Raw genomic sequence first — 13,214 nt, 5'->3', positions numbered from 1 at the left:
TTATTCTGTTAAATTGGAAGAATTCTAACTCTCCTCTGATAAGTCAGTGGGAAACTGATGTTTTACATTATTTGAAATTGGAAAAAATCAAATTCTCAGTTAGAGGATCTGTACAAAATTTTTTCAAAACCTGGCAGGATCTAATCAATATTATTTTAGAATAAGAGAAATAACTATTACCACATTTAATTCCCTTCTCCATCTCTTATTTACCTATATATTTATTTCTCCCTGTCTTTTATTTATTGTTGCCTTATTAAAAAGCCCTAAGCAATTCTCCTTTGGCTTAGTTCTCCTTCTCAGGGGTGGGGTTTGATTTGTCTTCAATTTTGTTTGGTTATAAATTGATCTATTTGTATGGAATGATTACAATAAAAATTAATAAATAAAAAAAAATTACAATGAAAACTTGTGGAAAATGCCACATAACATGATACTTTTTTTGGGGGGTGGGCTGTAATAAACAAATAAAGTTAATGCATTCCAAATTTGACATCCAGTATAATTTTATTTTTTCTGGTCTAAAATGATTTTTAAGATAGTTTGCTAGACTAATGCAGTAGTATACAGTATATCACAAGGAACACTGATTAATTTTACAATTATTAATAATAAAGCAAACATATCTAACCTTTCAATTTAATATTCATTAAATGAATTAATTGCAGAAAGCCATTGTTTCAATCAGGGCTGACAATGCTTGGTTACTTTCACCTTTCCTTAAAAAATAAATACAGGAATTGGTAGATTTGCCCTGAAAGTAATCAAAATTGTAAATCAATGCAAAGAACCTCTGTGCTGTGAAGCAGGCTCAGCCTTCATGTTGACAAGCAAACATTTATGAGTTATTTTCCTGCTTTCATTTTAATTTTTTTTACTTTAAGTCACATGTAACTTCTAAGTTATTCTTCTCCTTCTTGTCATATACATTAATATTTTACTGTATTATTTTTGTAAATTAAAAGTTTGAGAATTTAGGCCTTCTAATTTTATTTCATATCAAACCACAATACTATTCTTACATTAACAAATACTTTATTGAAAAGCATTTGGTGTACAAAAATAAAATAAAACACACACACAGAAACTGTCTGGTCTCTTGAAATATTTCAGTTTCTGGAGGTGATACACTAGAAAAAAAAGGCTGATAAACCCAGTGCTAATCTGTCTAATCCTTGCCTAAGCCTACCTTGGGTTTAGTCTGCGTATGTTTAGGATTCAAATTAATGACTTGTTCTTCTTAAGATCACACCCTGCAGTCTTGTAGCTTTCGCCTGGGCTTTCTTTTGTTATTTACTTCCTGTATTATGGTGACCAAAGCTTCACAGATTAATCCAGATGTGGTGCCATGTCATAGCTTCTCTAGTGCTAAACTCTGCGTTTTGTTAGACGTTTTAATGGTTGCTGCCCATTAAAAAAACGTTATGGACAGTTCAGAGGGGCTCCACAGTGCTTTGTGCTCTTTCTAATAATCTGATATGGTGTGGTACTGATTGTATGGGTGTCCTTCAACAGACGAATTCCTTATTACAACACATTATAACACATTAATGTATTAAATGGGGTACTTAAATATATTAATTTTTAAAAGAAGCATTAGTTTCCTATTCTGTACAATAAACTTCAGATATACCTCTAGAAGGTATTTGAGGAGGCTGCACACCGCGGCCTCAGTTATCACGCGTTGCCAAAGCGTTTTAGCTTCGAAATCGCAAATCACATTGACATTTAAAAACGATTATAAAGAAACCGCAACATTTCAGCACACGCCTTGTCTGAAAAGTCTATCTCTGTGTCGCAATTTTTCGCCCATTTCAATCTTTAAAAAGTAATACTAAGCATCGAAACACAGCGTACACCCATTGAAAGTGTGTATTAAAAGTGGAGAAACGACGTTAAGTGAGGCAATTCAACATTAAAGAAGACCAAAGAACATACAACTGTCAAAACTCACCCAAGTGACTAGGGCACTAGAGATGAAATCGTCGAGCACGTCAGCAAAGTACTCGCCCATTTTGGTTAATTTCCTTTTCCTTGTTTTAAGTCCTTTTAGAGTCACACAACTATCTTCTTCACTGATGTACGGTTTTTAAAATGTAAATGTTTGCCTGGAGAAGCCGTGCGCCCGGCCGCCCGCCTGCACGCTATGCTTCCTTTAAAAGCCCCGTTAGTGGCGGGCACCTGCCACAGTGTGTGCCTGCTGACACGGCGCACCGCCTCTCACGTTGACTTTCTGTTATTTCCCCATTAAATCAGTCAGAATGCGACCCGCCCTCTGAAATGAAGGAAAGGTTCCGCAATTCATAAAAGGCAACAGAAAAAGAAACGGAAAAGCAGGTAGGTTACAAAACAAAAGCAAACTGCATTAACAGAACTGCCAAGTAGCGCCTCCGCGTCTCGCGCATGCTGAAGAGATTGAAGTTCGCTTAGGTTTGTTCGAATGAAACTAACGGATTGGAACGAGCGAGATACGATTCTTTCTCCTTTAACTTCTTTGTATTCTTATGCAAGTTTTCATTGCAATATCTTAACTGATCTGCATCGATTTCTTTGAAGCAGCGAGTGTGACTTTGTTGTGTATTACAGCGTTGAATTGGCATGATGGAGTTTTCAGTTCGAGTGGTTTTTACTGAAATTACATCAGCTGGTCAGTGTGAATGGGAGTGCAAAGAACGGCAGAAGTTACATTGTGCGCTTAGGGTGTGTTATCTGAAACTGGCATGCTCCTGGATATGCATATTCCTCTGTAAAAATCGATACTAACTCGTACTGCGCTCTTATTTTAAAGTAACAAGACATAAATTGTTTGCAGCAAATATGTGGCTGAACATATTTCCTTATACATACATAACACTCTCACACTCAATTCAATTCAAGGTCACAACGGGTTGGAACCTATCCTGGCAGCATGTGCCACAATGCAGGAACCAACCCTTGAGTCATGCTTGTCCATCAAAGGCTCTGCCTAAGCAAAGTCACACACTCACCCAAGACTTATTCAGAATTGCTTTGTACTTGTTTTTTTTTTTTTTGTTTGTTTTTTAATTTTTAAACCACTCTTACATTTGAGGACCCACATAACCCAATGATAGACTTGTGGTGAGCATAGTCTAGTAGCATCAGGATACTAGTCCAAAGCATAGTTCACACACACACACCTTCACTAACAATCCATCCATTTTCAAGCCTACTGATTTACTTTTATGATTATAGGGAACCAGTGAACTCCTGCAAGTAACTAAACGGAATAACATTCAGCCAGGTGGATTTAACCTGAACATCAGACCTTCTTTCTGTCTTGAACCAAACCCTAATAGGATATGTATGCGCTACATGGTAAATAATTGTGTGGGAATTTGGTACATTTCAAAATTTGATACTGTAGTTAAAAAGTTGTTGCCCTTACATTTAAAAAATGTAAAATGTGAAGACTGAAAGCAAGGCCACAGGACCCACGGAATAAGTTGCATGCAGTGTGATCAGATTTAGAATGCTAAGTACAGTTGTTAGAGTTAGAAATGTACAAGAGACAGATTTAAATAAAAAATAACCAAGTGAACTGTAAACCTTTACAATGCTGTTTAAGACTTCAGGTAAAATATCTTAAAACAGAGGTGTCATGCTGGCACAGCAATTAGCACCTCTCAGTTCTATTAATCAGAATGTAATTTCTGTCTTGGTCTAGATGAAGGTTTCGCATTCATCCCATTTCTACTTAATTTTTTTCTAGTTAGTTCATGTTCCTTTTTACAGGGCAGGATGGATGAGCTGGCATTTTGGAAGGAAGGGTTGGTGGAGACTTCCTTGGAGGACAGGCCAGAATGATAGAGGGAACAAAGAGAGAGAACCTCCCCAGGCAATATGTTACCTCAATATGCTGGGAGCTAATGGAAGGAGTCTGACCTTTTCTTTTGGAGCTCAGTCTGAGTTGCCTGAAATAGTCTTGAGCCTGGCTTTAAGAGTCGGATGAGAAGCATGGCAACAATCACCTGGGCTCTGGAGAAGGAGAAGGTAATATTGATGTATTTGAGATGGAAAGGCTATATTTAAAGGAGACAATTTGAACTAATGAAAGCATCTTTTCAATCTGGGACATGGGTGTTGCAGCTGAGTGCACAATAGCATTCATACCTCCGACATCCCAAAATGGTTTGTATTAGGATAATTTCTGGTTCTTAATTGTCCCAGTAAGAGTGTGCCCTGTGATGAACTGGTGTTGTGTGCAAGCTTGTTTCCTTCCTGCTTTGTGCCAAGTGCTACTTCTCTTTTTTGCTTAAATTTGTATTGATATAAACACTTTGTTCTAGCCATTTAAAACAACAGAATGGTTAATTTAAAAAAATCTCAAATAAATCTTATTCAATAGGAGTATTCCATCCAATTTTGCTCATTTCCACAGTAAAAGGCATTATCCATTTTCTATGCCCATTATCTGTTTCCTTATCATTGACATTTAGAAAAACACCAAATAGAAATGAGCATAAGGCAAGAAATAGCTATGAGAATTCAACTGGTCCATCCTAGGCTCAACAAATCAGAAGCAACCATCAGCCTGACCTCAAACTGTGTAAGGATCTAATGTTGGCACAAGCAGTAAGAAGAAAACTGCAGCCTACTATACAAGCTGTATTATCCATCCATCCATCTATCTATCCATCCATTAATCTGTTTTCTAACATATTTCTATAGTTTAAGGTTTATTCTTCACCCAGGACAGATTTCTTATCCATCACAGAGCACATGTAAAAACTCACCAAAATTATTTATAATAATCATTTCACCAAACATGTAAGTCTTTGGAACATGGGAGGAAAGGAGGAGTACCTAGAGGAAAATTCATGCAGGCACAGGGAGAACATGCACATTCCACACATACAGTGACCAGGCCAGAATCTGAACTCAAGCCTCTGAAACTGTGAGTCCACAGCATTAATCACGGTTTTCCTCCACGTATATACAAACTACATTCAAATACAGAAATTAGCAAACATTTTTTTTTAATTTTAACAGATTTATGAAAAAAAACAAGTGGAAATGTCTGAATTTTGCATGCGCTGAGAGAGAGTGCGTTGCCATACTCCCTGCACAACGAACCATCTGATTTGGGATACAAATTCATTTTTAAAAAAATCTTTCAAAACTTCTTTAAATTGGTACAGTTTAGTTTGTCAAACATAAGAAAATTCTGATTCATTATTACTAAATTCCCAGTATTCACCCATCCCAATGTAGCTAAAGTCATTTTGGATTTTGATAATGCCAAGTGGGGCAGAAGAATAACAAACAAACTCCAGGGCACAAGTCCTCTCTAACTATGATGTACCCTGCTTACAGTACACTCATTCTTATTTTTAGCACACTATATTATGAAACATACAGGTATATGTACATAACACAGTACTTTATTTTGTCCTTCTGTCCATAGAGTAATGATTGCTTGGGCAAGATGGCAAGAAACCAGTTGGCAGTGTCACATTTCATCTTTCTGTTCCCTGACTTGATCCAAATTTTCTTGTGTGCCTTGCTGTTCTAATCAAGACACTCATACTGTTATCTGGCTTTTGCTACTAGTAGTGTGCTCACTTTCTGCAATATTTTTAGTAATGGTGGGAAAAACAACATTGTATTTACCTGCTTGAGAGTGCTAAGTTTTCTACTTTTTTTCCTATGCTAACATTAACAATAAATTTCTGTCAGATTATGAAATAACTATACTGTGCTAAACCCTAAACATCATTTATATACTGCTGCAGTTGTCAGAAAGTGTGTTTGATAATAGTTAAGCAGTCAGTCTTTTGCAAGAAAATTACGAAAAATTTTCCTGCTGTGAGTGAAGCCATTGTGAAAGAGGCGTCAATAACATGATCACTGACTTCTTGTTTTTTCCTGAAGCAAGTCAGCGAAACAGCAATAGCTTTTTAACACATTTGTTTTCTTAGGAAACTGAGCTGTATTCTGCTGTATATAGGATTAAAATACAAAGTTTAAAGCCACTTAGTTTTTTTATTTTAATTTCAAATTTCATTTCATACATAACTCTGTCAAGGCCATTCTCACAGGAAAGGAAAGGAAGGTAAAACTGACATTTACATATGTGCATTAAAAAGACTATGTCACACAAAAGAATTTGTAGCTCTTATCTGAAATAAGTAATTGGTGACTCTACACTGGCCCAATGTGAGCTTGAATATAGGCATATGCTTGAGTGAACTCTATGGTGTACTGGCATCCCACTGAGGTTCATAACACTGAATTGGATTACTTGGGTTTTAATATTGTTAAGAACTAGGAATTTGCAATTTCAGATTGATTTCTTTCAGAAGTTGATGCAAAAGCCACACCACAAAATGTAAGCAATGCAAGAACAAGCAAAAAAGCAAAACCTGTAACCTGCACTGCATTAGGAGGGTGACTAAAGTGATAAGCAGAAGGAAGGCAGGTCATTAGATTCTTTGAAAGAGACAATGTCAAGTCCTTCACACACCTCCCCAGGGTCAACACTGTCATAATAATGAGACATCACGCTGATAAAGGGTTGGGGCAGCCACCCGTATAATATGGTATCCTGGCTGCTAAGTTGTTTCTTCAAATAAAGAACACAGTTGTGCATAATACAGAGTCCAAAACAAGACTGACACATAGGGGAAACGGTTAGACTTTTAAAGGGGAAGACAGGAAGTGAGGTCATATGGGTCTGGCTCAGGATCATCTGCCATTGGTTCAAGCCCGGAGGTGACATCACAGGGGCCGGAGCTGGTAAGGTCTTCTTCCATTGGCTCGGTCCCGGAAGTGACGTCATGAGAGCCAGGTGAGATCTCCCGGGAATGGTCTACAGGCAAGGGAAAAAAAGAATCAGTGCACTCTGCCACCTCCCGGCATGCCTCAGAACTTCCTTCCCTCGAGCCCTTTAGCTGCCTCCCATGCGCACGTGTGTGACAACACATAAATGTTTTTATTTTTTTATTTTATTATCAAATAACATCCCATATAATCAAATCCAACTTAACAAACCAAAATTCAACCCTCACCCAAGAGAAGAGAGGAGAGCTAAACAAGCAGAGCAAATCTCGAAAAGGAGCAAGGAAAGAAGAGTATCTGTCCCTTTCACCCTTTTAGGTTCTTATTCTAAAATGTTATTGATTAGACCCTGCTGTATTTTTAAAAAGTTTTGAACGGATCCTCTAAGTGAGAATTTGATTTTTTTCCAATTTCAAATAGTTTAGAATATCAGCTAGTCACTAATTTGATAGTAGTGGAATAAATGTTGTATAGAACAGCTCACATGATCAAGATACATTGCAACTCTTTCCACATACTGTATATAAATACTATATATATATATATATATATATATATATATATATATATATATATATATATATATATATATATATATATATATATATATTTTTTTTTTTTTTTTTAAGGTTTCTAAACTCTTTTGGGACTCCCCCCCAATGAGATGACATGCCACTAACCTGGCCATGACCCTGCCTGATTGCTGTGACTGTATATAGGAGAGCGGTAGATCCCGCTACAATAAATAACCATGCTGTTCCTGTTTCAAGCTGAATAAAGCTGGGTTTGCTAAAGTACTGAGACTCAGCCTCATGTTTTGGGGTGCAAGACAGGGACTCACACATCACATGGTACCAGGAGTGGGGTACTTGCATTGATGGATTCCCAAGAAGTACGGCAACCCCTGGGGCAAGATGAAGCTCTGGTGGCTGCCCCTGCCTTGGCGAGATGCTACCGAAGATGGCTCCCTCAGATGACCCTGAGTGTTTCTTATTCTGCTTTAAACGTATGGCAACATTGATGAGCTTGGACAGGGAAGCCTGGGCAGTAATTTTGATCCTGTTTTTAATCGGAGAAGCCCTCCAAGCCATACGGAATCTACCTCCCAAAGTGCTCAATGATTATGACTACGTGAAGCAACAGATCCTCCTCTGCACGGCTGTGAGCCCAGTGGTCAAGGGCCGCCAGTTTCAGCTGTGGCATATTGTTCTGGATCACCCTGTATGAGGACAGATCCAGGGCTTAGTGGACTTGATTCAACGCTGGATCCGCGGAGACCCTTTCAAGCGCATTGTGGAGAAACTCGCTATTGATGTAGTCCTGTCAGGGACAGACCAAGACTTTTGTGATGAAATACTATGGATCTGATCCACAGACTTGAGGATGCACAAGCCACCTGGAAACATTGAGGCTATCCAGGCTTGACCCCGATATCGATTCAGCCAGCATAGACCTTCAGGGTCACCAGCGCCATGAGTGTGAACACCATAGTGTGGATTAAACGCAGCTGCTTCCGCTGTGATCAACTGGGACATTTGGCTTGGGAGTGTCACCTCCTACCGCAAACAATGGCTATCGGTCTGGCCCAGGTATGTGGCCTGAAAGTATCCCCCAAGATGTTAAAAGAGGACAATTTTAAGGTCTCTTTTACGCTGGCCGGATAGGAATTCTCGGCACTGTTGGACTCTGGTAGCGACCGCTGCGTAGTCTGCCATGACTTACTCCAGCAGACCCCTTATAAGACCACATACAAAGTAAACATCTGCTGCATCCATGGGGACATTAAAACATACTATATTACTCCCTCTGAAATTTAAAGGGAAGAACTTTAAATTTTGGACTGCCATATCAGACACCTGATCCTGGCCACTCCTAATAGGAAAAATAAATGCCCTCTTCCCACGAGTCTTGGCCACCTGCAGAGTGCCTACCCCCATAGTGGATAGAGAGGGACTTGCCACAGACAATGTCAGTCAAGGAAATGGGCCTGAAATTGAACCTGAGTTGTCCAGCGGGCTGGGAGATGAATCCTCAAGTAAGCACCCGGGACAGCTGGCAAACTTTTCCACACTGTCGCAAGCACCAACAGCCTCCCCAGACCAGACACTCAATACGGACCCAGACGAAAATGAAATAGCAGTTGGAGGTGAGTGCAATGTAGCATCGGACATGGTAGCAGTGGGAGGCGAGTATGATTCTGCATCAAACATGGAGGAAGCAGAGACTGCCGTCCAGGCGGAGTTTGCTAGCCTACAACAAGCCAATAACAATTTGGATTTTGCATTCAGACAAGCAAACATCGCAAATGACTGTTACTATCTGGAGAGAGAGGACCCGAATTTTAAAACACCACATTTTTTTACTTAAGGATGGTTTTCTGTATCAGGTGATTTCTGATTGAATGGGTGATGGACATATTGAGCAGTTGGTAGTGAGCATAGGGAGAAGGTTTTAAAAAATTGCTCACAGTCACATTTTGGAGTTGGTCACCTCAGCATGGAAAACACGAGGGAACGTAATTCGAAATGCTTTTAATGGGTGAGTATGGGCCAGGATGTGGAGCAATTTTGTAAGGCCTGTCTTGACTGTCAAATAGTTTCCGCTCACAGACCCGCCGGAGCACTCCTTGTACCGATGCCTATTTTAGACATCCCCTTTGAGAGGGTGGGATTAGATATTGTTGGCCCGCTTCCCAGGAGTAAAAGTGGATTTCAGTATATGCTCATGTTAATCGATTATGCCACAAGATACCCAGAAGTAGCAGTGCTGCAGCATTCACTCCATGCGGTGTTACTATAGAGGTGCCCCCATACTGCCTACCAGAGACAACAAGGAAAGTGATACACGAGGAAGTCCAACAGATGCTCCAATTAGATGTTATTTGGCCAAGCAAAAGCGAATGGCGAAGTCCAATTGCACTTGTCTCAAAGTCCGAATATTCAGTTCAGTTCTGTATTGATTTTAGGAGTTTGAATAAGATTTCCAAGTTTGATGAATACCCGATACCGCGTGTGGACAAGCTGTTGGAAAAGCTTGGGCAGGCTTCATATACTGTATCTCCACCCTAGTCTAGTTGTGAGAAGACCACGTTCACCACTCCGGATGGATTGTTTGAATATACGGCACTCCCTTTTGGTCTCCATGGTGCACCGCTGACCTTTCAGCGAATGATGGATCAGATCCTGCATCCTCATTCTGCGCACGCAGGTGCCTATCTTGACGATGTGGTCATTTTCAGTAATGACTGGGAATCTCATCTTCTCCACCTTTGGGTGGTGCTTGACAGTTTACGGCTGGCATGGTTGATGCCAACTCTAAGAAGTGCAAGCTTGGAAACCCATTATATGGGATATTCCATGGGGAAGCGTTTGCTCAAGCCTCAAATGGACAAGGTGGGGGAGGTGCTTGCATATCCCCATCCTGAAACACAGAGGCAGGTTCATGCCTTCCTCAGGCTTGCTGGGTATTACAGGATGTTCATTTCATATTTTGTCTGGACAAATGCCTGTCAGAGAGCTTTCACAGACCTAAAAGCCGCTTTATCATCATTCCCAGTTCTGCGCAATTCTGACATTTTTGAAGGAATTTATTCTGCAAACAGATGCTAGCACTTTTGGTTTAAGAGCGGTGCTCTCACAATGTTTTGAGGGGGAAGAGCACCCCATCACATTTTTCAGCAGAAAGCTGCTACTCAGGGAGCATAATTATCCGACTATAAAAAAGGTGTGCTTGCTGATTAAGTGGGTGGTGGAGGCCCTCCATTACTATCTCTAGGTTTACCCTGGTAACTGACCACCCCTCGCTACAATGGCTGTACAAACAGAAGGATACAAAAGCCCGGCTCACTTGGTAGTCTACTAGTTTGCAAGCTCTTGCTTTTGATATTCACCACCATCCCAGGGCTGCACACACCAATGCTGACGTTCTCTCCTACCTAGCTGAGCCCGACTTGGATGGTCGCTTTGCCCACATCGGGAGGAGATGTAAGGTTTTTAAACTCATTTGGGACTCCCCCCAGTGGAACAACATGCCAAAGAGCATCCTGAAGCGTAATCGCTGCGCCTGTGGAAGACAGCCTATCAGTTGCAACCACAGGCTCCCAGCGCTTTAGTGGCCCACAGCAAAAGCAAATATGAACCCACCACATACGCGCTATAAGTGCCTGTCATCAATGGCTGATACAAGGAACATTATAAATGTAGGGAACAGTATTACTTTGCCACTAACCTGACCACGACCCTGTTTGTCTCAATTTGGCAGTCAGATGGGTGAGTCTGGGTCTTTCCGTGAGAACATTACCTGCTTGACTGAATTGTGCCAACTGTGAAGATTGCTGAAGGAGGGATAATTGTGTGGGGCTGTTTTTCAGTGTTTGGGCTAGGCCCATTACATCCAGTGAATGGCAATCTTAATGCTTCATCATACCAATACATTTTGGACAACGGTATGCTTCCAACTTTGTGGAAACAGTTTGTGGGAAGGCCGTTTTCTATTCCAGCATGACTGTGCCCCAGTGCACAAAGCAAGGTCCATAAAGACATGCTTGGATGAGTTTGGTGTGTATATATATATATATATATATATATATATATATATATATATATATATATATATATATATATATATATATATATATATTATTGTAGCAGTAGAGGCTTTTTGTCCACCTCTTGAACCCTCAGGTACCACTCGCAACACCAGGTAAAAGTACAAGACTTCTTTATTTTACTCTTGTACAGTGCACAAAGCACCCTCCACTCCACACTACTCATATAATTCACAATTACCAACAATACATACGATGCAGGGTGGGATTGTTGTGGGAGGTTATGGATCTAATGAAATACATATATATGCACGTACATTAATAAATATATTGTAATTACAATAGAAGTGTAATTGTTATTAATGTTGTTGAGTTGTCGCACATATATGTATGAAATATATTTCAGTGTAAAGGTGCAAATGAGGTACATAGGAAGTAAAGAAGTAATGAAATGTTAGACGTTCCTGTCTTTGGTGTTTTCGTTGATGGAATCCAGAACGTCGTTTATCCTCCCTTTGAGAAGCGCGTTGTAGGCGCCTTTGCTCATTGTGTCTATCCATAAGTGCTCGTATTTGGATGTCCGTTAGTTGAGCTGTTTCGTTTTGGAGCCGTGACGTGTTTGCTTGGGGTGTTTCCGAAGCGCGTTGTAGGCGTCTGCGTTCATTGTGTCTATCCATGCAGTTTTGTCTTTGTATTTCCGTGACTTCAGCTCGTTCTTTTTGGAGCCGTGAGTCCTTTTCTGGTGGTGTTTCAGATGCGCGGTGTAGGCGCCTGCGTTCATTGTGTCTATCCATGCGTGTTTGTTTTTGTATTTGCATCAGTTGAGCTCTTTCGTTCTGGAGCTGTGAGCCTTTTGCTTCTGGTGTTTTAGAAGCGCCTTGTAGGCGCCTGCGTTCATTGTGTCTATCCATGCGGGATCGTGTGTGTATTTCCGTTAGTTCAGCTATTTCTTTTTGGAGCCGTGACTCCGTTAGCTATACGTCGTTTACCATAATGAATTATAATGGCACTTACGTTTAATGTGGAGCGTTCATTTATTGTGTTTATCCATCTTGCTTTGAGCCGTAACTCCTTTTGCAAGCACGTTGTAGGCGCGCTCACAGCATGGACCTTTGGTTTGAGCCGCACGCGTTGTCACAGCATGGACCTTTGGGGATTCCATACATCCGGTGAGCCCTGCGCACCGCGGTTTGAGACGTGAATCCTTTCGTTTTTGAGCCGTGACTCCTTTCGCAAGCGCGTTATAGGCACGCGCGTTGTCACAGCATGGACCTTTGGTTTGAGCCCGTGAATCCTTTCATTTTTGAGCCGTGATTCTCGGTTTGAGCTGCGTGCGTTGTCACAGCATGGCCCTTTGGGGATTCGGGGATTCAATACATCTGGGGATGCCGTACATCCGGTGAGCCATGCGATTGAAATATGCGCTGAATATTGTCGTTTCTGTTGTTAGTTGGTGAGCCCTGTGCCCCGCGGTCTGAGACGTGAATCCTTTCGTTTTTGAGTCGTGAATCCTATCGCAAGCGCGTTGTAGGCGCGCGCGTTGTCACAGTTCGTGTGTGCCGTGACTCCTTTCACGCGCTGTCACAGTTGGTGTGTGCCGTGACTCCTTTCGCAAGCGCGTTGTAGGCGCACGCGTTGTCACAGCATGGTCACAGCATAGACCTTTGGACGTGAATCCTTTCGTTTTTGAGCCATGACTCCTTTCGCAAGCGCGTTGTAGGCGCGCGCGTTGTCACAGTTGGTGTGTGCCGTGACTCCTTTCCCTTTGGAGTTTCCATACATCCGGTGAGCCCTGCGCCCATCCAGCTGCGCCCATCCGATTTACAGCCTTCGGTTAGTAATATGGAAGAAGAGGTGTATCTGTGAGAAT

At 41.1% G+C, this 13,214-nt stretch overlaps 1 protein-coding gene across 1 annotated transcript in view; it reads right to left on the bottom strand.

The window, feature by feature from the left end:
* Positions 1 to 2,263, bottom strand: part of LOC114653961 (girdin-like) — a 159,808-nt gene extending 157,545 nt beyond the window's left edge. Inside the window, exon 1 of the mRNA XM_028804485.2 lies at positions 1,955 to 2,263. Within this exon, the coding sequence (XP_028660318.2) occupies positions 1,955 to 2,014 (60 nt within the window). The 5' untranslated portion in view covers positions 2,015 to 2,263. The remainder of the gene's footprint in view (positions 1 to 1,954) is intronic.
* Positions 2,264 to 13,214: the final 10,951 nt, after the last annotated feature.

The sequence above is a fragment of the Erpetoichthys calabaricus genome, chromosome 1 (genome assembly GCF_900747795.2).
Source record: "Erpetoichthys calabaricus chromosome 1, fErpCal1.3, whole genome shotgun sequence".
NCBI classification, from domain to species: domain Eukaryota; kingdom Metazoa; phylum Chordata; class Cladistia; order Polypteriformes; family Polypteridae; genus Erpetoichthys; species Erpetoichthys calabaricus.
This window is presented reverse-complemented; position numbering and strand designations above follow the sequence as displayed.